The sequence below is a fragment of the Carlito syrichta genome, unplaced genomic scaffold (assembly GCF_000164805.1).
Source record: "Carlito syrichta isolate Samal-C Ts95f unplaced genomic scaffold, Tarsius_syrichta-2.0.1 Scaffold308839, whole genome shotgun sequence".
NCBI classification, from domain to species: Eukaryota; Metazoa; Chordata; class Mammalia; order Primates; family Tarsiidae; genus Carlito; species Carlito syrichta.
In genome coordinates this window covers 713216-739171 of record NW_007252935.1, presented here as the reverse complement: position 1 = coordinate 739171, position 25956 = coordinate 713216, and the positions used below count along the sequence as shown (strand labels likewise).

Genomic DNA, 25956 nt, shown 5'->3' with positions numbered 1-25956 from the left:
TTACCTGAAAAAATAGATATCAAACTGTTAAAAATGATTTACTTCGGGCAAAAGAATAAGAAATAATTTTTATTTTTAAAATTTTTGCATATCTTCACTTTTGCTTGTCCTGTAATGAACATCTATAGATTTTGTAGTAAGAAGTCATTCTTTATTTCAGAAAAGAATAGAAAATATGCCTGTAGGTCTCCAATCTATAACTACAGTTGCTATTCTTCAAGATCAATCACTTCTTCTCTTTAATGGTTCTGCTTTTTCAACATTTCATTTCCTTCCCATCTCTCATAGAAACATTCTTGGTGATCACACTGCATACATTACTTAAGTGGCTCTATTAAATCCTTTTTAGTCTCTTACAATTGTCCGGATTTTGCGTAAAGTTAATTCTGAAAAGGCAACAATGTGCATCTGCCATCTCTTTCAGTACTCAGGAAATGTGAGGTCTAGGGGAAATTTAAAATCCAACTTTCCTTTTTTTTCTTTAAATTTATTTCCTTCCAAATTTAGCAGTAAGTATGTGCACGTGTGTGCGTGCACGCATGTGTTTACATTTTAGAGGAACAAGCTTTGTCAATTCAAAATGCAGCCTGGGCTTGGTGGCTCAGCCTGTAATCCCAGCATTTGGGGAGGCTGAGGCGAGTGGATTGCTTGAGACTGCGGGTTTGAGACCAGCCCGGGCAACTTGGTGAGACCTCGTCTCTACAATAAATCAAAAATTAGCTGGGCATGGTAGCGCATGCCTGTAGTTCCGGCTACTTGAAGGTTGAGGCAGAAGGATCGCCCAAGACCAGCAGGTCGATGCTGAGGTGGCTGTGAGCCAGCCACTGCACTCCACCCTGGGTGACAGAGTGAGACTCCATCTCAAAAAAAAAAAAAAAAATACAGCAGGTCCTCAAATAACCTAATTTCATTCAACATCATTTGATTCTAATGTCGAAGAAGAAAAAAAAAGATTACCAGTCAGGGACACGGTCTGTGTGGAGTCTGCACATTCGCTCCATGTCTTTGCGAGTTTTCTCTGGGTACTCAGATTTCCCCCACATCCCAAAGATGGGTGCATCGGTGCGTTTGTATGTATAATGTATAAGACCTATGCTTGAGGAAGTCAAGTTATCCCTCTTTTCTGATAATATGAAAAAAAAAAAGAGGAAAAAAAGACCTGTGCTTGTCAATGAGTTAAAATCCCACTTTACAATGTTGTGGTAGCAGCTTTTTTTTCCCTAATACTTTTCCATCTCTCATTTCCAGTTGAGTTTATTTTGACCATGTTAGCTTTTTATGTTCTTTTTTGAGCATCTCCCAAAGTACTTATTCCCATTTTACAGGTGTTTCCTTAATATGCATTCAGTGCTCTTGGATTTGTGTAGCATTCTCATACTCATTAATTCGTTTTATATTGTGATGTTGGTATTATTAGTATTCCCATTTAATGGAATAAATTTGGGGAAGTTAAAGAACTTGCAAAAGATCTTCCCGTTGACAATCAGTGGAGCTGGGATGGGAACGTGACTTGTGTGCCTCCCAAAACTCCAACTCAAAGGTCTACACTGATTTCTCTCAGCAAAGGCTCTGTGAATTGTTAATACTGTACAGTTGCTAACATCAATAAGGAAGACTGATTCCACAGAATAAGATGATGATGATTTTGAGTTGAGGTCCTACTCTGTTGCTCGGGCTGGAGTGCAGTGGCATGATCATGATGATAATGGCTCACAGCAGCCTTGACCTCCTGGGCTCAGGTGATCCTTCCACCTCAGCATTCCAAGTAGCTGGGACTACAGACATGTGCCACCATGCACTGCTCACCTTATTTATTTATTTATTTTTTAAGAGATGAAGTTTCACCATAATGACCAGACATCTCAAACTCCTGGGCTCAAGCAATCTGCCTCCTCGGCCTCCCAAAGTGCTGGGATTATAGGCACGAACCACTGCACCCAGCCCCGACACAGATTATTGAACGATTAAAAGGCTAATAAAACAAGAGGAGTCAACAAATCCAAAGCGAACCAGTTAGGAAAAGTAAAGTGACTCAGTCTCTTTTCTACATCCTCCTTAAAGAGGAGAGGTTGGACTGTGACACAGTTATTCCTCAAGTGGGAGTAAACATTTTAGAATGCTTTCTGTCAGATCAGAAACATCTTGTTTCCATTCAGATAAAATGCTAATTCTAAATGAATCACTCAGAAGTGTTTAAAAATATCTCCATCTTGTGTTTTTTCCTAAATTATTTTTAAAATTGGTTGTTCTCAGAAAACACTGGTTGAACAGCCTGGCTCTGTATCACTATGTAGAATTTCTAGAAAGTGTTCGGTTCATGAAGTGTTTTGGTGACCTTGATTACAATTAGATTTTAAACAGTTTTGTTTCCTACCATTAGCCACACTGCCTTATAGGACAATAATACCTGCATTTTTCCTGTCTCCCCCTGGAAGGTGTTTGTGCTATAGTCTTTGGGCTTTAAAGAGAGAGAGAGAGAGAGAGAGAGAGAGAAAGAGAGAGAGAGAGAGAGAGAGAGAGAGAGGTGGTTCAAACTATGTTGTCCAGGCTGGTCTCAAACTCTGGCCTCAAGTGATTCTCCCTCCTCGGCCTCCCAAAGTGTTGTGATTATAGGTATGAGTCACCACACCCAGCCCTCTTTTGGCTTTTGCTTCTCTTGTAGCCCCCACACTGAGATCCCTGAGACTCAAGCCAAAGTTTTAGTCTATCCACAAATAGCAAACCAATCCAGGCCTATACTATGTTTACTGAACATTTGCTGATGGCTCCTTCTCTGTGACTGAAACCTTGTGGCACAGAAAGCTAGCCCCCAAAGACTCGTGCTCCCCCTTCATAGTGAAGCACTGTTGCTAGATGTACTGCCAGGAAAGAACTATATTCCCCAGCTCTCTTTGCATATCGATGGATACTGTGAGCAGTCCTCTTCAATGGAGTATGAGTGGAAGTCATGTGTAACACTGAGTGGAGATATTTAAGAACTAGATGCACAATCTTTTTCTCTGTTTCTGGCTGAATGATTCAGGTTATTTTACCTGAAAGTCACACAATGGCACAGCCTTAAGATGAAGGTTGCCTGGGTCCCTGAGTCACTGCTTGGAGGAGAGCCACCTGACCTGCACCAAACTGCGACATAAACATAAAATAAATTTTTGTTAGATTAATTCACTGAGATTTGGGGATTGTTTGTTCTAACAGCTACTTTACCTTAATTAATACTGGGCCTGTTAGCCTTAATTTCCTCTTCATTAGGCCAGGCTCCTAGAATTAGATGAGCTTGAACCCACTACAGGTATCAGTGGGTGGAAGCGCCTTGATGCCACCGTGAAAGTCCTGTCACTAATCTTTACGCACAGAAATTTTGAGGGCTGTGCAGAAACCACTGGTAGTCTATCAATATCCATTAGTACCTTCATTCTAACTCAACCCTAGTTTGGTTGGAAGTGACCAATGTGCTGGGCTAATAAAACCCCATTTGTCAACCTACCTTGTAGAGAGGAAACACAGCTCTGAACAATGAAAAATATAAACAAATGTCTTTAAGTGAGCTTCTAGAAAAGCTCTTTAAAAGGAAGCAAAGTTAGTTGGCATGCATTTTTTTCCTTCTTTCTTCTTCCTGTTTCAATTATTGATTCACTGTATAGAGTTTTAGGAGCCATTATGTGACCATGAGGACAAAAGACACACACTAAAGATGGTGGAATATAAAAAATACAATCTACAGTGGTACCTCGGGCCACGACACCAAGCCTGGACTGCCAAGTCACTGGAATTCTTGTTATGGAGGAAAAAATAAATAAACCCTTAATTTGTCTAAGCCCTGGAATAGTTTGGTTGTCTGTTACTTGTAGCAGCTAAAAGTAGTCCTAATTGATATGGGCGCAATTCTTCTAAGATGGCTTATGGCACATATCTTTTGATATGTTAGTCTCTTTCTCTCCCTGTCCATGGTTTTCTTCTACTCATTTTTAATTCTCCTCATTCCAGAACTTACATTGGACAGCAACAGTCATTGAATTTCTCAGGTCATTTGGTAACTCTACAGAATAAAGAGCTTGCTGACTCTTTTCTTAGTCATTTAGCCTCAAATCCTGCTCCTTTGAGTGACATAGGGCAATTTTCAGGCACTTCTCTCTCTGATGCCCTCAAACGGCTGCTTTATCACTGGACCAGACTGTTCTGCAATCCGGGCTCCATCAATATAATTATAAGATTTAAGAGAAACCCAAGGAATTATTAAGTTTATTCACTTGCCTCTAGGCAGCACTGCATCGAGCTGTTCCAGACATATAGTTGTCTTCTATGGGTCAAAAAGTCTCCCACAAAGCATGACTCACTCAGTAACTTTGAAGGAGTCAATTTCATTTGTTCTCAGTTTCTCTGCCAGTAAAATGGGTATTGTCATGGAAATAGGGGATGACAAGATCTTTTGCTTAAACATTCTGAAGTTTGAAATGGAATAGGATTACTTTCTTTGTTGGGTACTGTGATAGATTATAATAGCCAAATATTTTGCAGGTTTTCCCATCAAGAGGTTGAATTTATTTCCCTGTCCTTTGAAGGCAGGTTGTCTTATGACTTGCTTTGACCAATGAGTGTGGTGGAAGTGGCATTGCAGGGTTCCTACCTTAAGCCTCAAGAAACCTTGCAGCTTTCACCTTCTTCCTCTTAGAATGTTCCCTCCACCATGTAAGAATGTAAGGAAGACTCACGTTGTGATCAATTTTTGAACAATGCAATTTTGTCCTGTGCACCTTTTGTTTTGTGGGTTTATTTCATAATAAAATCAGTTCTTTAAAAAGGTCAAAAAAAAAAAAAGAATGTAAGGAAGACTGACTAGGCTTCTGAGCGATGAGAGACTATGTAAAGAAGAAAGCTCATCCAACAGTCAGCATCAAGTCCCTGGTCTTGTGAGTGAGGCCCTCTATATGGCTTCTCTTCAGCCACCAGGTAATTACTGCAGTCATATGAAAGGTCACAGGAAGATCAATAATAGAACCGTCCAGGTGAGCCCAACCCAAGTTGCCAATCCACAGAATCAGGAGAAATAATAATGGTTAGCCGGGCTCGGTGGCTCAGCCTGTAATCCCGCGCCTTTGGGAGGCTGAGGTGAGTGGATTGCTTGAGCCCGCGGGTTCAAGATCCGCCTGGGCAACTTGGCGAGACCTCACCTCTACAATAAAATAAAAAATGAGCCGGGCGTGGTAGCGCGCGCCTGTAGTTCCAGCTACTTGGAAGGCTGAGGCAGAAGGATCGCCGGAGCCCAGCAGGTCGAGGCTGCGGTGGCCGGGAGCGGCCACTGCACTCCAGTCTGAGTGACAGAGTGAGACTCCAATTCAAAAAAAAAAAATTATTGTTGTTTTAAGTCACTGAGTTTTAAGAGGAGGCAAGATGGCGATAGAACAGGTTGGATGTGAGAGTCTCCGCAAAAGCAAGTGAGTGTCCATAAAGACTCTCTGAGTGAGTGGGTGTGTCCCAGCGGGTGAGTGAAAGTCCATCTGAGGGAAAACTTGGGTTCATACACCTGGGACTCTCCTCTGGAGGTGACTGCAACCCAACACTACCCTGAGATTGGAGTCCCTGGCACATTCCTGAGGCTCTCTTGAAAGGAGGCAGCAGAGAACAGCTGCTCCTCACCCCCTGGCAGCCAGCCCACACCATCACCTGGGACAGCAGACCGGGAAATAGGAATAGTGGAGAAGGCAGGGTGTGAAAATCTGAAATGGAGCCCCCCAATGATTAGGAGACATAGACAGGTGCCATTTTCTCTGTCCGGGGACCAGGCAGACACCTGCATTGCCCCATCCAGCTCTGTCTGGCCTCCAACCTGAGGTTCAGAGGCCATCTCCTTATCGGACTCAGAGAGACAGAAGCTCCTCCCCCATGCTGGAATAGGCATAGATTCGTCAGATCTGAGTGGGAGACTTGACAGCAGCAGCAGCAGACAAGTTAGGTGACTCCAGATCTAATCCATCCTCCTCCCACAGTAGTCCTTGGGGCCTCTGACCCTGCAGACAGCAACCCTCAGCTTGTGCTGAGAATGGAGGGGATGGGTTAGAGCCCAGAGCCACTCCTTAACATGGCAGCTGAAAAGGACCTGAAGTTACAGAAATGGCCACAGAGCAAGCTTTTTTGTTTATTGTTTTTGTTTTTCTTCTCTTCTTCTGTTTTTGTTTACATTTTTGTACTTGCTTTGTTTCTGTTATTTTATTGTTTTTTATTTTTTGTTTTAGATTTTCTGTTTGTGTATGGGTATTTTTGAGGGTGAGTACATCAACAGAGGTTTTTTGTTTGTTTATAAGATTGTCCATATGTTTTTGTTTTTTCTGTCTTTGTTTCTCTGTTTATTCATGAGTAGGTAGGCCTGTCTGCTTTCTTTCTACTCCTTCTCTCCTTCCACCTTCTTTCCTCGTCCTCTTTCCTTTATTCAATTCTTTTGCTTTTCCTTATCTCATTTTGCTTTTGCGGGGGCAAACAGACACCCCCACTGCATGGACAGATTGTAAAGCAGTGGGAAATGGGTTCCAGGGGGCCCACACACCTGTCAGCAGATACTGGGATCTGCAGATAGTTTCCGAATCACAGCTCCCCCCTTAATTAAATCTCAAAACTGCAAAAAGCACAGTTCCCCATCGCCAGTCCAGTGTCAAAATTGAACAAAGCCAGAGGATCTACAAAAGAAAGAATAGGAGACTGAGCAAAAAGAAGTAAAAGCTATCCCCCACTATCACTGAACAATAGAATTAAAGAAGAGGTTTTAAAAAAAGGAGGAGGAAAACCTACATAAATGAAGAAAAACCAAAGAAAGAACATGGTCCCATACAGACTCCTGGGAGGACAAATGAGAATACAGACTTTGGAACTCAAACAATGAAGAGCCCCCAGAATGACTGGTCTCAAACCACAAACCCAGATATCAAGATATTAATAAAGAGAATAAATAGAAATGAGGAGAGAGAAGAGGAAAGAATGAAGGAATTGATAACTGAGATAACAGCAATAAAGTATACAGTGAATGAAATAAAAACAAACTGATAAGCACGAAAAGCAGAATTAACCAAGCAGAAGAAGAATCTCAGAGCTTGAGGAACAAAAATATGGAACTAACCCAAACTATTAAAAACATAGAAAAGAAGCTTTAAAAGACAGAACAAAGCCTCTGAGACATGAGCGATTATATCAAGAGGCTGAACCTAAGATTAATTGGAATCTCTGAGGCAGATAGAGAGACAGAGACCACCCTGGAACAAGCATTCCATGAAATTATCCAAGAAAACTTCCCTCATCTCATCAGAGATGTGACCATTCAAACACAAGAGGTTCAGAGAATCCCTGCAAGACAACAAATGAGAAGACCAGCTCCTAGACATATAGTAATTTGCTTACATAAAGGAGGTATAAAAGAAAAAATCCTAAATGCAGCAAGAAAGAAAGGTCAGACTATATATTGGAGAAGATCAATAGCAGCAGACTTCTCTACAGAAACACTTCAGGCAAGGAGAGATTGAAGTCCAATCTTCAAAGTTCTCAAAGACAAATAATTTCAACCAAGAATCACCTACCTAGCTAATCTAAGTTTCATCAGTGATGGAGAATCAAAATCCTTCCCAGACATTCAATCCCAAAGAGTGTATGCCACCTCCAGACCAGCTCTACAAGAAACACTTGAGAAAGTATTAAACACAGAAGAAAGGAAGAAAAAAAAAAAAGAAGAATGACAATGCCCTTCACAAGAATGCAGGAAAAAGATTGAAAACACACATAAATCAACTCAAAAATCAAAAGAAAGACAACAAACAAATGAATAAACATCAGCAGCAACAACAAACTCTATAAGACCTCGTGACAGGGATAAACTCTAACATCTCAATAATTAGCCTTAATGTAAATGGACTAAATTCACCACTGAAAAGACATAGTATGGCAAATTGGAAAAAATGTCATAATGCAACAATATATTCGTCTCCAAGAGACTCAGTTCACCAGAAAGGACACTCACAGACTCAAAGTAAGAGGATGGAAAACAAACTTCCTAGTGAATGGAACACAAAAGAAAGCAGGAGTTGCAATCTTAATATCAGACAAAATTCTTTAAGCTATCAAAATTTTTAAAAGATATGGAAGGTCACTACATAATGAAAAAAGGTTCAATTCATTAACAAGAAATATTCATCCTAAACAAATATGTATCCAACATAGGAGCACCAACTTTCATAAAGCAACTTCTAGGTAAATTTAAAAAAAGATATTGATTCTAATACTATCATAGCTGGAGACTTAAATACCCCACTCACAACCCTAGACAGATCATCAAGACAAAAAAATTCAACAAGGAGACCTGGAACTTCAACATGAAACTTGACCAAATGAACTTAATTGATACCACAGAACACTCCACCCAACGACCATGGAATATACATTCTACTCATCACCACATGGAACGTACTCTAAGATTGACCGCAGCCTTGGCCATAAATTAAGCATAAGCAAATTCCGAAAGATAGAAATACTGCCACGCACCTTCTCAGACCACAGTGGAATAAAAATAAATATCAACACCAACAAAGTTCCCCCAAAACCCACAAGGATATGGATACTAAACAGCATTATGCTGAATAACTCCTGGGTCAATATGGAAATCAAAACAGAAATTAAAAGATACCTGGAAACAAATGAAAACGAAGAAACATCTTACCAAAATCTCTGGGATGCCATGAAAACAGTACTATGAGGGGAATTCATATCTCTACAAACATACATGAAGAATGTAAAGATCACAAGTTAATAGCTTAATAAGTAACCTAAGGGAGCTGAAAAAGCAAGACCACCAAAACCCTAACTTCAGCAGAAGAATCCGGATCACCAAAATAAAAGCCCAAATTTGGGACATAGAAGACAAAAAGATAATACAAAAAAATCAATGAAACCAAAAGATGGTTCTTGGAAAGGATAAACAAGATTGATGGACCCCTAGCTAGGCTGACCAAGAAAAAGACAGAAAAAGCCAAAATAAACACACAATCAGAAGTACAAAAGATTAAGTCACAACTGACCCCAAAGAAATACAAAAGATTATCAGAGATTATAATGTACACTTGTATGGAAACAAACTTAAAAATCTAAGTGAAATGGAGGACTATCTGACATCACACAACCTCCCCAGGCTGAAACAAGAAATCGAGACCCCGAATAGACAATAACTACCCAGGAAATCAACTATATCATAAAAAAACTACCTACAAAAAAAAAAGCCCTGGACCAGAAGACTTTCCGGCAGAATTCTACAAAACAAACAAGGAGGAGCTGATACCAATCCTATAGAAAGTATTCCAGGCAATCGAGAAAGATGGAACTCTCCCCAAATCATTTTATGAAGCTAACATCATATTGATACCAAACTGGGTAAAGATCCAACAAAGAAAGAGAATTACAGGCCAATATCCTTGATGAACATAGATGCTAAAATTCTCAACAAGATTTCAACAAACTGGATATAATAACACATCTCAAAAATCATCCACCATGACCAAGTAGGCTTCATCCCCAGATTGCAGGGCTGGTTCGACATCTTCAAGACCATAAACGTAATTAAATACATTAACAGTTGTGAAAACAAAAACCACCCAATTATATAATTAGATGCAGAACAAGCTTTTGATAAAATCCAGCTCTTCTTGAAAAAAACCCTCAAACATCTAGGCATAGATGGAACATACCTCAAAATAGTAAGAGCCATCTAAGAAAAACCCACAGCCAACATACTGCTAAACAGACAGAAATTGGAATCATTTCCCCTGAAATCCGGAACAAGACAAGGATGCCCACTCTCACCCCTCCAGTTCAACATTGTATTGCAAGTCCTAGATAGAGCAATTAGACAAGGGAAGGAAATCAGGGATATCCAAGTAGAAAAAGAGGAAGTTAAGTTATCCCTGTTTGTAGACGACACGATTCTATACCTTGAAAACCCAAGAGAATATGTTAAAAACCTCCTTACACTGATAAAGGACTTTGCAAAGCCTCAGGATATAAAATAAATGTGCAAAAGACAGTTGCATTCCTATACACCAACAATAAACAAACAGAAATGCAAATAAAAGCACATTCCCATTCACAATAGCCATACAAAAAATGAAATAAATTGGCATCTTCCTAACCAGAGAAGCAAAAGACTTTTACAATGAAAACTACAAAACCACTGCTCAAATAAATCAAAGATGATACAAAAAAATGGAAAAATACTCCATGTTCATGGATCAGAAGAATCAACATTGTTAAGATGTCCATCCTACCCAAGGCAATCTACAGATTTAACTCAACACCCATTAAATTACCAGCAGCATACTTCTCAGACCTGGAAATGACAACATGGGAATTTTTGTGTGTGTGTGTTGGAGTCTCACTCTGTCGCCCAGACTGGAGTGCAGTGGCCGCTCCTGGCCACCGCAGCCTCAACCTGCTGGGTTCCAGCAATCCTTCAGCCTCAGCCTTCCAAGTAGCTGGAATTACAGGCGCGCACTACCATGCCCGGCTCATTTTTGATTTATTGTAGAGATGAGGTCTCGCCAAGTTGTCCAGGCGGGTCTCGCACCCGCGGGCTCAGTCAATCCACTCACCTCAGCCTCCCAAGGCACGGGATTACAGGCTGAGCCACCGAGCCCGGCTAACACAGGAATTTATATGGAAACACAAATGACCATAAATAACCAAAACAATCTTCAGCAAAAAAAACCAAAGCGGGAGGTATCACATTCTCAGACTTTAAACTTTATTATAAAATTACAATAATCAAAACAGCCTGGTACTGGTACAAGAACAGGCATATAGATCAATGGAACAGAATAGAGATTCCAGAAGCAAAACCTCAATTTCCCAACCAAGTTATCTTTGACAAAGCCTCTACCATCAACCAATGGGGAGAGGAGAACCTATTCAGTAAATAGTGCAGGGAAAACTGGCTGACCACATGTAGAAGATTAAAACAAGAACCCTACCTATCACCATACACAAAAATCAACTCTAAGCAGATCAAAGACCTAAAAGTAAGCCTCAGACTGTAAGAACCTTTAGAGAGTGCAGGAGACACCTTTATGGAAATTGGAACGGGCAACCAATCCCTGATCAAAACCCCAAGTGCCCATGCCATAAGAGATAAGATAGACAGGTAGTACTTCAACAAACCGATAAGCTTCTGCAAAGCCAGAGAAACCATCAAGAGAGTAGGGAGACAGCCCACAGATTGGAAACAAATATTTGCCAACTGTTTGTCTGACAAAGGCCTAACATCTAGGACCTATAAGAAACTCAAATGTGCCGAAAAGAAAAAAACAAACAGCCCCATTACAAAGTGGGCAAAAGATATGCATAGACACTTCTCAAAAGAATACATACAAGCAGCCAACAGGTACATGAAAAAATGCTCAGCCTCACTAGTCATCAAAGAAATGCAAATTAAAACCACACTGAGATACCACCTAACTCATCAGGATGACCATCAATAACTCAAAAACAACAGTTGGGCCAGGTGCGGTGGCTCAAACCTGTAATCTCAGCACTTTGGGAGACCGAGGTGAGTGGATTGCCTGAGCCCCTGGGTTCGAGAACAGTCTGGGCAACTTGGTGAGACCTCATATCTACCATAAATCAAAAAATTAGATGGGCGTGGTAACTTGGAAGTTCTGGCTACTTGGAAGGTTAAGGCAGAAGGATCACCTGAGTCCAGCAGGTCAGGCTGATGCTGCAGTGGCCGTGAGCGTGCACCACTCCAGCCTGAGCGACGGAGTAAGACTCCAACTCAAAACCAAAACAAAACAAAAAAACAAAGAAGTTGGAGAGAATGTGGGGAAAGGGAACACTTTTACACTGTTAGTGGGAGTGTAAACTAGTACAACCTCTGTAAAAAACTGTGGCAACTTCTAAAAGATCTAAAAATCAACCTTCCACACGACCCCACAACTCCCTTGCTGGGAATATACCCATAGGAACTCAAATCAATCTATGAAAAAGATACCTGCACACGCATGTTTACTATAGCATTATTCACAACAGCCAAACATGGAACTAACTGTGCTGCCTGTCAAAAGAGGACTGGATAAAAATAATGTAGTACATATACACGATGGACTATTACGTAGCCATAAAGAAGGATAATATAATGAACTTTGCAGAAACTTGGAAGGACTTAGAGTTTATAACACTGAGTGATCGATCACAGAAACAAAGAACTGAATACCACATATTCTCACTCATAAGCGGACCTTGAACAATTATTATAATGCTATAAGAAAGGGATTGGCAATAGTGGGAAACTGACAGGGGTGGGTGGGATTGGCAGTAGTGGGAAACTGCTGGGGCACACCTCATCAACAAGGGTACCTACATAATGAACATTTGTATACCTAACACTGAATTGTACCCCACATCTTTAAAATAAAAAGTTAAAAAAAAAAAAATGTCACTGAGTTTTGGAATGGTTTATTGGTTTCCTAGGGATGCCATAATGTATTACCACAAACTGGGTGGCCTAAAAAAACAGAAATTTATTCTCTCACAATTCTGGAGGCCAGAAGTCTGAAATCAAAATGTCAGCAGGGTCATTTTCCTCCTCAAAGGGTTAGGAAAAAATCCTTCCTTGCCTCTTCTAGCTTCTGGTGGTTGCTGGAAGTCATCGACCTTCCTTGGTTTGTGGCAGCAAAGTTCCAATCTCTGCCTCTGTCTTCACACAGCTGTCTATCTCTTCTTACAAGGACACTCGTGACTGAATTTAGGGACCACCCTAATCCTCTATGACCTCATTTAAACTTGCTTATATACGCAAAGAATCTATTTTCTAAAAAAAAAAAATCACAAGGGCTTAGGAATCTTTTGAGAGGACACAATTCAACCCACAAGAAGTTATATTTCAATCTAAAATATAATTATAAAAGTATTCTTTCTTATAATTTTTCTACTTAAAACATATGAAGACAAATGTAAAGGCGATAAAGCTAAAATGATTGAGTTCTGAAAAATAACATGTGACAGTGTCATGAGAGTTTCAACATCTATTGTGAAAAAGTATCTAAATAGAATACTTTACTTATTGTTAGAAGTCTTAATGCTGTGCAAAGCAAAATTTGTTGCACACTAGACAGCATAATGTATCTTGGATAACCTTACCCAAGTATGAGAGTTATTTTACAGAAATAAAACACTCTTCCTTTCTAAGATCAGAGCATCCTTTGCTTGACATCGTGTGTCATCTCTGTGTAAAAGTCACAACCTTGTACTGTTGTCCTACTTTTCTCCTGGCTCATCCAAACTTTTTAAAGGAGTGGTGTCTACCAGCTTCCTCTGCTTCCTCTGCATTGACACCCTCTATAACCCTGTGAATTCTGACTTCCTTCCCCACAGCTTCACTAAAAATGCTGCTTCAGAGGTTTTCAATGACGATCTTCAGGGTAAATTCAATGACTCTTTCTTTGCCCTCATAATTTGGTAAGTGACCTTTGTAACTTCTCTGTTAGTTTCATTTTATAACAGTCTATCATATCTTGGCCAAATTCTCCCTCCTCTCTTTTTGTAGGTCTTCTTTCTTGTACTGATTGGCAGTGACTCTTCCCCTAGGCTTATTCCTCGTCTCCTCTCACTATACTTTCCCACTTAGAAAATCTTTCCATTCTTCAGTCCCCATCCCCACCCCATAGATGACTTCCTAATCGATATTTTCCATCCTGACCTACTTACTGTTCAGGTCCAAAGCCTGTATCTCAAGCTGCCTGATAGAAACGTTCTGTATGTTATGCTCATCATATTAGTTAGGGTAGGCTAGGTTACATTGTGATAACAATAAAAAAATCTTAGTGATTTGGAGAAACAAAGACCTTTGTTTCCAGGAGGTAAGTTGATAAATCAGCCTTCATCTGGAACACTGCTGATTGTTTAGAATAGGGAAGAAATAATAATGTGACAAAGTCCAGGCTGACTCTTTACCTCCCAAGTGACCATATCACCTTCAACAAGATGAAAAGTAAAATCCTCCCACAGGATATATATATATACACAAAAACTCTACAAGAGAATTAAAAAAAAATCATGCCCCCAAAACTCATTGTAATTCCCGATTTTTATAATTTCTCATTGATGCGATGTCTATCCCATTTGACCAGAACAGAAATCTTGGTGTTATTTCTTTTGTAAATGTTACTTTTCCGAATTACAAAAGCACCTTTTGAAGAAAACCTGGAAAATATACATACACACACATACATGCCTGCTGCCCCAAATACAAGTACACAAAAATCATCAATAATCCTACTACCCAGGCGTAATATTCATGCTGTGGTGGCATATGTACTTCTAGTGCTCTCTCTGTTATATGTACTCTTCTATTTACCTCCATAGAAAGTTATGTATATTTTTTAATTAAAATATCATAATATATGTATAGGTTTGTGACTATTAAAAAACTTATGAAGATCATTTCAATATTCATTTTAATAAACTTACTGATTTTTTTCTAATTTTATTTTATATTATATCTTACTTTAGATCACTTGCCATTTACTCCCATTCTTCTTGTTTTAAAAATAATCTATTTGGTAATGACTTGCAAATGTAAATGCCCAGCTTGACCTCTCCTGAGTTTCAGATTCCTAAAGAGTAGATAATTCCATATGAATGTCTAATATCACCTTAGACTTCATCTGTCCCCAGTTAAACTCTTGATTCACCCTAAAAGCCTCTCTTCCTATGGTCTTTTCCATCTCTTTTCTCTCATTGTTCCCACCCCACATCTAATCCATCAGCCCTGGCTCCTGAAAATGGCCCACAGCTGCCTTCTTCTTTCCTTTTCAACTCTGCTCTCTCATTCCCCTACTATCATCTTTCTCCTGGGTTCTACACTACCTCCCAATTGGTCTCCTTGCTTTCACTCCTTGCTTCTCTGGACAGTAGTAGTCAGAGTGATCTTTTAAACCCAAAAGTCAATCACCCCCTGTTGCATAAACCATCTCACTGCAGTTGGAATAGCATGTAAACTTTTTCCATTGCCTCTGAGGCCTTTTATTCCAACAGACCAAACTGATTCCTGTCTCAGGCCTGTACTTGCTGGTTCCCCTGCCTGGTCTTGGCCCAGAGGTTATCTCTCAGGGATGCTTTCCTTGACCATTCTATGTAAAGAATTCACCACCCCTGCATGGCCTTTTTACATTCTCTGCATAGCACTTATTTTATCTGATGTTTCCTTGTTTACCTACTGGTTTATTTCTTCATCACCTCCCCACTGGAATACTGCTTCTTTTAGAACAATAACCCTGTCTCATTCATGACTATATCCCCAGAACTCAGAATAGTGCCAGGTACATAGTATCCTAAAATCAATATGCATTAAGTGAATGAATGAATAAATATTTAGTTATTTCCCAAGTCCAGTTGATTTCCTTTGAAATGTCTGCGAAGCAGGCCTTTTTTGATGTTGTTGTTCATGGTTATAACTCTGGCCCAATTCCAGAACTCATCATCTTACATTGGAATGACCACAGCTCTCTCCTTTTCCCTCCTATGGAGTCCCCTCCAATGCACTCTGCACATTGCCGGTCATTTTCCCACCATGTCAGTTTCATTTATGAGTCATGCCCTTCAGGGTCTGGCATAGCCTCATCTCTTTGAAGGTGTTTCTCTCTTTCCCAGGTCTACAACCTTTTCCCTCTCAGAGTTCCTGCCCTTAACCCTTCCCAGCCTCACAAACACTGTCTCCCATGTTCTCTAACTTATACTTTTATGTTAACCTGCTCACTCCAGCTGGATTCTGAGAGCATATACTGTTTGTCTGTTTGCTTTTCTTTTCGTCTCCCATAATGCCTGGAGAAAGTCATAGGCAATCAATAAAAAATAAAAAAACTTAATTGATTTGAATGAAATTATTGGACTGGGAACAAGATGCAGGAGGTAAACTGAATACTCCTTCTAAAGGGATATTGTGAGAACAGGTGGTGATTGGAATGAAAGAATAAGATATTACAAGGTGAAACAAATAAGCCAGAGTGTCAAAAGGAGGGTGACAGTCTTGTTCCCACAGATAACAGATGGCTAGGTCTTGGAACAACATTTATGTCAACTAGCAGATAAGGGACTTCTGCATTGTCAGTGGACTTTGAGCCTTAGTTTTTCTACTAGTATAAGTGAAAGTGGACTGCAAATCTAGTGTAAACTGCTGCCTGATGACTAGCACCTCTCAGAGAACTCCAGTTTGCTTTCCTAGTGAACTACGGACCCCAGGTGTAACTTCCTGATGAAAGCCCAACTTTTCTAGAGGGATCATATTACACAGCAGAAAGCTGAGTACAGAGAACTCAGAAAGTTCAGTCAAAGAAAGTCTAGGCTGTGTGCTATTGTCCTGTATGGCAGCAAAGCAAAGTAGAGATTTGTGAAAAAGTATTTCCACCCATGGCAGCAGAGGGTCCATGCTTCCCTGAACAAACAGGAGAATCGAGTCTGATTATTCAGTCCTATAGCAAGGCCAAAATACCCACAGCAAGACTTTTGAACAAATCTGCATATTTTCTAATCTGCATAATTTTCCTAATAGAATCTCCAAACAATGAAACAAAAATGTTATTCTATGCTTTTAAAACCGTATATTTAAAAATAAACATGTTATCAGCTCAACTGCTTATCTCAGGTCAATTGAAAATCATTCATTTAAGAAAGAAAACATTTTTTTGAAAAATTTTCTGGCCATTCCAGGAAGTAAGTGACTACAAGGTTAAGTAATTGAGTAATTGAAAACATTGTCAGAATGTACACATCTAAGTAACTGTTGTTTTTCATAGTTTCATGTGAGTAGTGCCATGCAATTTATTCTGCTGAAATTGTCTTTCTGAAATCACTTTGGGAACTTGTCTTTGCAATTACTTTCAGAGCTATTTGAAGAAGCATCTAAATATCAGCTCTATTACTTCAGTTACATCTTAACTTTAGCTCAAACTATATCACTTAATTTAATAGACTTGCTTGAATACTAATGACTTTGGCTCCTTCCAGAAGCTGTGTAATATGTCATTTATGGATATCAGTGTACACACATGCGCGTGTACACACACACACACACACACACACCAAAAGTATACCTTTGAAATAGTGTTTACCTCTGAGAGAGCAGAAGAGAGAACAGGAATGGTGAACAGAACAAAGGGACTTCACGTTTATCTGTAAAGTACCTTTTTTAACTTAAAAAAATCTAAACCAAAAGTGACAAAATGTTGACATTTGTTAATTCTGGTCAGTGGGTCCTCAGATACTTGTCAGAAAGGTTTTTCCTCAAACAAAAGATTTTACACCATTGAGCTTATTTTTTGAAATAAATGTACTCTGTTTCCTGAGAACAATTCTAAAAGAATTTCTAAAAATGTTTTGGATAATGCTATTATCCCTAATGGTGTAACCCCACAGATGAACACTTTGAGGGCACTTCACCTAGCACAGAGGGCAGGAGAAATCTTTCTTCTCTCTCCAGTTCTTAATTTTGGGTAAATCTCCTCGCTCCTTGTAGGCAAGGCCTATGCTTTGCTTGTCTTTGTATTACCAGAGCCTAGCACAGCACTTAGAACATAATAATCCTCAATATCCTGAGTGAATGAATGAATGAATAAACTATCAAACTAGTCTAGGATTTACAAGCCTACTAATTTATCAAGAGGTAGGAGAAAGAGTGTGGGGTTGAGTTTTACAGCTCTGTATTTCTTATTCTTGCTTCAGTTTAGCTATTTGTATTTTTGGCCCCATCATGAAAGAAAGATGCATTTCTATGTTTGTTTTATTTTAAAGATGCAGGGTACAATTCAGGATTAGGTATACAAGTGATCATTGTAAAGTAAAGTTTGAGACTCCCTTTGGCACCCACCTTGCCTGGTTTGAGATCAGGTACCCTTATTGATGTTGTGTCCCCTCCCCCACCCCCATGCTGGCAGTATCCAGCTACTGTCAAACCCTTTCTTACAGTATTATGGTAAATGTTCAGGGTCTGTTTATGAGTGAGAACATGTGGCACTCTGTTCTTTGTTTCTGTGATAGATCACTGAGTATGATAGACTCTAAATCCATCCAAGTTGCTGCAAAGTCCATATGTTTTGTCCTTTTTGGCTGCATAATATTCCATTGTGTATATGTGCCACATTTAAAAAAAAAAATCCAGTCCAGGTTCGATGGGCAGCACAGTTGGCTCCATGTTTTTGCTATTGTGAATAGTGCTGTGATAAACATGCATGTGCAGGTATCTTTTTTGTAGAAAATTATTTGAGTTCCTCCAGGTATATTCCCAGTAGGGGGATTGCTGGGTCTTATGGAAGGTCAATGTCTAGTTCTTTCAGAAATTGCTATACTGTTTTCCAAAGAGGTTGCACTAGTTGCATTCCCAGCAACTCTAAGTGAATCAAAGACCTAAACATAAAACCTCAAACTATAAGAACCTTAGAAAATGCAGGAGACACCCTTATGGAAATTGGAACTGGCAACCAATTCCTGATCAAAACCCAAGTGCCCATGCTATTAGAGATAAGATAGACAAGTAGGACCTCATCAAAAGGAAAAACTTCTGCAAAGCAAAAGAAACCATCAAGAGAGTGGGGAGACAGCCCACAGAATGGGAAAAAATATTTGCCAATTATATATCTGACAAAGTCCTAACATCCAGGATCTACAAGGAACTCAAACATGCCGAAAGGAAAAAAAAATTTCTACTTTGAATGATGCGAATGATAGAAGTCATGAAGTTTTTGAGGTTTCTGAGCAGAGTGATACTAATGTTTCCTGTTAGCTACAAAGCCAATCCTTGAGAAACACAAGACAAAAAAAGTGTGAAAGAAGTCCATACTCTTTATTCTCTCTTCCAAGTGAACACAGTTAGCTATGTAATCTGGAATATTATTTTGTGATTAAAAAGAGGGATTCTGATTTTCCATTTGCCATTTTATTTATAAGGGCCAAGGTTTTAAGCACTCCAAAGAAGAGTAGATTGGATTACATTTTACTTTTTTACAAAGTAAAAAGCACTGTTCAAAGTCTGCCAACTAGAGTTTACAACAGAATCAAGAAAGAACTAAGTTGGTAGAACAACATACTTTATCATTAACCCATCTATTCACGGAATAGAGGTAGAAAGTAAAAAAGATAGAGGTCATTACCATTTGTTGTTGCACATAAGGCAAAGAAAAAAAGGAGAAATGCACGACTATTGTAATATCTAAAGAATGACTTCAGAGGTCACTGAGTGACCTAGGAGAGAAGCTAAACAGGAAGATGTTAGAGACATTTAAGAGGAGTCCATCTTGGCAAATAAAGATTTAAAAGAATGATAAAAGTCAGCAGGGGTGTGGATGTGGGGAAAGTAGCATTTTTAGGACCACTGGTAGGATTGTAACTAAGTATGACTTTTCTAGGAGTCAATCTGGCAATCAAAAGCTTGAAAAATATTCCTTCCTTTGACCAAACAATTCCACTATTAGAAATTCGTAAGGAAGTAGCTGCACTAGCACAGAAAGATGCATAAGACTGCTCCATCGGCTGGGCGTGGTGGCTCAAGCCTATAATCCCAACACTCTGGGAGACCGAAGTGAGGGGATTGCCTGAGCCCACGGGTTTGAGAACAACCTGGGCACTTGGCAAGACCTCGTCTCTACAATAAATCAAAAAAATAGCTGGGTGTGGTAGTGCGCGCCTATAGTTACATGGAAGGCTGAGGCGAAAGGATTGCCGGAGTCCAGTCAGTCGATGCTGGGGTGGCCGTGAGCATGCCACTGCACTCCAGCCTGGGTGATGGAGTGAGACTCCAACTCAAAAAAAAAAAAAAAGAAAGAAAGAAAGAAAGACTGCTCCATGAAGAACTACACATATTGTAAAAAATTGGAAGCTATCTTAATGCCCAATAATAGAGATCTGATTCAATAAATCATTATATATCCAATCAACAGAATTTTATACAGCCTATGTAAATTATCATGTAATTCCATGGATTGACATGCAGAGTTGCTCATGATCATTCTTATTTAAAAACAGATTATAAGATAGCATGTACAATATGATCTTATTTTATAAAAATGGAAGGATGTACATCTTTTAACACCTGTAATTTACGGGTGGTAGAAATGTGGGTAATCGTTTTCTTTTTTTGCTTATTGTATAGTTGTCCCTTGGTATTCATGGGCTCCACACAGATGCCAAAATCCTCGAATGCTGAAGTCTCTGACAAAATGGCATAGTGTTTGCATATAGCCTACATACATCTTATTGTATAATTTAAATCATCTCTAAATTACTTATAATACCCAGCACAATGTAAATACTAAGTAAATAGTTGTCATAGTGTATTTTGTAGAAAATAATGTTAAGAAAAAAAAAGTCTGTGTATTTCAGTACAGATGCAACCATCCATTTTTTTCCCCAAAATGTTTTCGATCTACAGTTGGTTGAATCCAGACAGGGAACCGACAGACATGAAAAGTTGACTGTACTTTTTTATTTCTGTTGCTGAACATTAATGAAAAGACTGGAGGGCTGGAGAAACTCAGTTTCTGTTGCTTCCATTTCTCCTTTTCTGATCCTGCATTGATTGTAATGTAGTGAGACATTGACAGAATGTCTTGTACCCTGGACCAACTTCATCCAGTTAGGATTCACCAGAACCCCAGCATGCAAATACATTCATATGTACTTTCTTTCTTTCTTTTTTTTTTTTTTTTTGAGTTGGAGTCTCACTCTGTCGCCCAGACTGGAGTGCAATGGCCGCTCCCGGCCACCGCAGCCTCGACCTGCTGGGCTCCGGCGATCCTTCCGCCTCAGCCTTCCAAGTAGCCGGAATTACAGGCATGCGCAACCACGCCCGGCTGATTTTTTTATTTATTGTAGAGATGAGGTCTCGCTGCCCAGGCGGGTCTCAAACCCACGGGCTCAGGCAATCCACTCACCTCAGCCTCCCAAAGGTGCAGGATTACAGGCTGAGCCACCGAGCCTGGCTCATATGTTACTTTCAAAATGTTTTTGGTCTATGTGTCCCATGTTGTCAATACAACAAACACTCCCACCACAGTGCAGAATCCAGAAGCACAGGAATCACATTTAACCACATTATATAAACGTCATGCATTTACCTAGAGACCACAGAGCCTTTCTGGCTGCTGACTGACAATAAATTAGACTGGATATTGTGGGAAAAGGGATAGCGTTCTCCCGTTGCTTTAACCTTTTATCAACTTGGCCAAAACATTAATAAACACCTGGTTATTTGCCATTGAAAAGAACAAAGTGTTCCACTTTCTTAGCTTTTTCCAGCAAGAAGCATGAGATTGTCACATCTCTGTCTTCTCACAGTCCCTGTTAAAGAGGATGGGAAGTTGAGGTGTTTTTACATCATCCCATTCCATCACTAGCTCTGTGTGGGGAGTTCAGATGGGAGAACTGGTCCCCTGAGAGCGCTACCTCTCTTCCTAGGTAACCACATGATGTTATTACATCTTCTTTCCACTGGCCCATGAAGAAGTAAACATTAGATTCACAAATACATATGAAATGTCAGAGCTCATAGAACTCTCAATGAAGAAAATTCACCCTGGCAGAAGGTTCTTTCAGTATATATTCTGCAAGACATCTTCAGAAGCACAACATGCCTGGAGTTCAAATGCAGCTTTTCTAAGAATGTGGAAGGAAATGATTCTAAATGTGAAAGATCAAAGATTCTGAGTTCAATTGTCCAAGAGCTGCTATTGGTTGTTAGTGTAGAACACATTAGACAAAAGAAGCAATTCCTGAAAGCCCACCACCTCACTCTGCCAGTCACCCCCACTACTAATGAACAGCACTGTTTTCATTGTAGATGCACATTTATACATATAAATACATATATTTTTATGTTTGTACTGTCTTTGTGGACAAAACTAGCAAATATTTCTCAAGAAGCTCTCTATGCCTCATCTTGTTAAGGTCCTTAATGTTCAAAATTACTGGGGTGTTTATTCTCTTTTCTTAGTGCCTTGTTTTACCTTCCATAAAATCACTCTCAGCCAGGTGCAGTGGCTCACACCTGTAATTCCAGCACTTTGTGGGGCGGAGGTGAGAGGATTGCCTGAGCCCAGGGGTTCAAGACTAGCCTGAGCAACTTGGTGAGACCTTGTCTCTACATAAATAAAAAATTAGCTAGACGTGGTGGCATGTGCCTGCGATTTCAGTTATTTGGAAGGCTGAGGTAGAAGGATCACCTGAGCCCAGCAGGTTGAGGCTGTGGTGCCACTCCAGCCTGGGTGACAGAGTGAGACTCCAATCAAAAAAAAAAAATCACTCTCTGATGATGCTTATTATTATGCCTAAGTCTTTGTTTCTTTTTTTAAAGGATGAAATGACAGTTTATAAATTTCTTAGCACAATACTTGGTATATAGTAAGTAGTCAATAAGTGTTACTTGTTTTATTATGATTAACTGCTTGTGACTTTGGACAATTTATATAACTTCTCTAGACTCAGGTACTCCATTTGTAAGATAGTAATTGTTCCTACATCACAGAGGTGAATGAGTTATGTATGTGTCAGGTATGTAAAGACTTAGACCCATACCTGACACACAGCTTTTTTATTCCTTTCAGTTCTGAATGTCCACAAAATCATTAACGTTTTTCCTGTATTCTACATTTTTGTTCTCTTTATCTAAGGCTCTTATTTTACTTTAATATTCAATCAAGTTCTACAACCATTGTGTTTGAAAGACACCGACACTTTGTTTCATGAATTGCCTGAGCCTGCGGGTTCGAGACCCGCCTGGGCAGCGAGACTTCATTTCTACAATAAATAAAAAAATCAGCCGTGCATGGTAGCGCATGCCTGTAATTCTGGGTGACAGAGTGAGGACTCCAACTCAAAAAAAAAAAAAAAAAAGAGCACAGTCTTTGGAGCAGTTTGTAATCTTACCTCTGCCATTGCTGGTTTTGTGGCCTTAAAAAATTGCATGGCCTTGTGCAACTACATCTCCAAGCTTCATTTTCTTCTTCTCTATGAGTCTCACAGGGGTTTTGTGAGAATTTAATAATATAATGTATTAAGTGTATAACATAGTGTCTGGGACATAATAAATGATCAATAAATGGTACTTTTTTTTTGAGTCAGAGTCTCATTCTGTCACCCAGGCTGGAGTGCAGTGGCATGCTCATGGCCACCACAGCATCAACCTGCTGGGCTCAGGAGATCCTTTTGCCTCAGCCTTCCAAGTAGCCAGAACGACAGGCGCAAGCTACCACACCCAACTAATTTTTTGATATACTGTAGAGACAAGGTCTCACCAAGTTGTCCAGGCTGGTCTTGAACCTCTGGGCTCAGGCAATCCTCTTGCCTCGGCCTCCCAAAGTGCTAGGATTACAGGCTTGAGATACTGCGCCCAGCCAATAAATGGTAAATTGCAATAGTATATTAATACTAGGCATGTTCTTATTAATTCACTTCTTTGAACAATAATTTCTACCAAACTCTTTAGCAAAACTCTTCCACACAATACACAAAATGCTTAAAATGGAAAACCCTTGGCCAGGTGCAATGTCTCAAGCCTGTAATTCCAGTACTTTGGGAAGTGGAAGCAAGAGGATTGCCTGAGCTCAGGGGTTCAAGACCAGCTTGAGCAACATGGCGAGACCTAGTTTCTATAATAAATCAAAAAATTAGCTGGGCATGATGGTGTGTGCTTGTGGTTCCAGCTACTTGGAAGGCTGAGGCGGAAGGATCATGGCCTAGCGGGTCAAGGCTGCGGTGGCCATGAGCATGCCACTGCACTCCAGCCTGGGTGACAGAGTGAGACTCCGACTCAAAAAAAAAAGGAAAACTCAAGAGTAGAAATGCCAATCTGTTTTCTTGCCTGGGGATTAGGGATTCGTTTATATTTTATTTAACTTGAGTGGGGTCTTCCTGGTCAGATTTCATCATACATTCTGTTTCTCTGAATATGCTGTGTTCTCAGTGCAGGATAAAAGGCACAAGAGGGAGAACATTAGCTCCAGGAAAGCTCCCACCAGCCATTGGCCATTTCCACATCCAGCCTGACTGGTCTCTGCCTGAAGTCCTTCAACTTCAGCTTTCCTTTCTACTTTTCTCAGGCTCTCAAAGACAGTGATGACAGAGATGAGGAGGACAACAGTGAAGTTGATGGGAATGTTAATGGTGACAGCTAATAATTATTTAACATTTATTCTGAGCCAGACACTACAAGCACTTTGTACCTTTTATTTGACTTAATCCTCTCAATAGTCATAAGAGGTAGGTAGTATGATAATCTCCATTTGACAGAAAAAGAAACCAGAGTCTAGAGTCTAGAGAGATTAAATAATGTGCCCAGTGTCACACAATTTGCAGCAGACAGCCAATTTGCAAGCAGATCAGATTCCAGCCAGAGCCTTTGTTCTTAACCCCTAGGATATACCAATCCAGGCTACTTGCCTACAGGATTAGTCCAGGTCCTGGCTGCTCACCCGAGATCATCCCATCCCGGGCCCCTCAGTCTCCCACATCTTTCTGCTTGAGTCATACTTCCTCACCTAAAATTCACAAGGACAGAGGAGCAGTGGCTATGGCAAATAATACATGGGTCAGTAACCTCAGTTTGATTTCGCATATCCCCTAGATGAGTTGCCCCTCCTGGTATGCAACAGTCGTGAACACTAATGCAGAAAAACAAAAACAAAAACAAACAAAAACCCAGAGGGAGATCCCTGATATACTTTAAGCCTCTTGCCTTGTACTTTCTGGCCTCCAATATAAATACACAGTACACAATAATTAAACGCATTTTACGAAGAAATAGTAAGGTAAGTGAAATGGTTTACTCACAGCTACATACATAGCAGGTGAAAATAAGTCATCAGTAAAGCTCAGTATGCTGTCTGGAAATCCTTACCTCCTCGTTTTTTGTGGGCTTTGAATTCCATGTGGCTCAAACCTCTTCACCACACAAGCCCCCTTTCACAGGCTCAGCTAAAAGAAGAATAACAGATCCAAAGGCACTGAAGGCAGTAGAGTTAGTTGACCCTTCAGGACAAGTTTCCTATTATCTTTTAACTAGACAGTCTGGATTTCTCAGGACAAGACCCAAATGTCCCAAATACTTGTCAGCAGTTTTCGGTGGAGGAAAAACTGCAGTTAAAGCACCTCTAGCGAGAACTTTGAGCAGTAAATGTGCTTACATTTAGTTTGTGCAATTTTGATCAGGAATTTGATGGTGAGTCGGGATTCCGGAGTCCTTAGCCCTTTGCTGGAGTGCCCTAAATCGATTTGCAACATGTCAGCCCCAAGCCATTCCTTTCTGTTTATTTAAATGGAGAATTTATTTTAAAAATCACTTTTTCCACTTCATGGCGCCTTTGGACCAGGGAATAAAAATAGCGAGGTCATCAGAAGCCAGAGAGGAAAGAACCCTGCTCAGGACAACAGACGTCTTCACACAGCTGCCTCAAAGCACAACTCTCGTTTCAGCCACTTGGTTTCTTCCCTGCTCTCAGAACAGCCTCAAACGCAGGAGCAATTTCTAAGAAACCCCAAGGCGTGCCCAACCACGGTTACCCCCGAGCCCATCACACTCCTGGGGCCCGGCCACCTGTCAGAGCCCGGAGGACAGCGCGGGCGAGGTGGCTGCGGGCAGTGACCCCGATGGCGGTCGGACGACCGGGAGCCCCGGGATCGTCGTGGAGGACGTGGCTGAGGCAAGCGCGCCGGCCACCGCGCGCTCAGCGGCTGCATCGCGGCCGCCTCGGGGACCCGGCGCCCCGCAGGTCTCAGGCGCGCCCCGCCGCGGTCCGGCAGGGACTGGCCCGGCCTCCGCCCGCCGCGGTCCTCTGCGCCGCGCCCCGCCGCGCCCGGGGCGCGTCTCACCTGTTGATCTTGAGCGCGAACGCGCGGCGCTCGGCGCTCGGCAGCGTGGCCATGGCCCGCCGGCGGCTCGGCGGCCTCTAGGGTCGCGGG

At 40.6% G+C, this 25956-nt stretch overlaps 1 protein-coding gene across 1 annotated transcript in view; it reads right to left on the bottom strand.

Annotated features, from left to right (window-relative positions):
• DOCK8 (dedicator of cytokinesis 8) overlaps window positions 1–25956 on the bottom strand; it is a 222952-nt gene extending 196996 nt beyond the window's left edge. The window contains exon 1 of the mRNA XM_008066066.1: window positions 25867–25956. Coding sequence (XP_008064257.1) covers window positions 25867–25919 — 53 coding nt within the window. The 5' untranslated portion in view covers window positions 25920–25956. The remainder of the gene's footprint in view (window positions 1–25866) is intronic.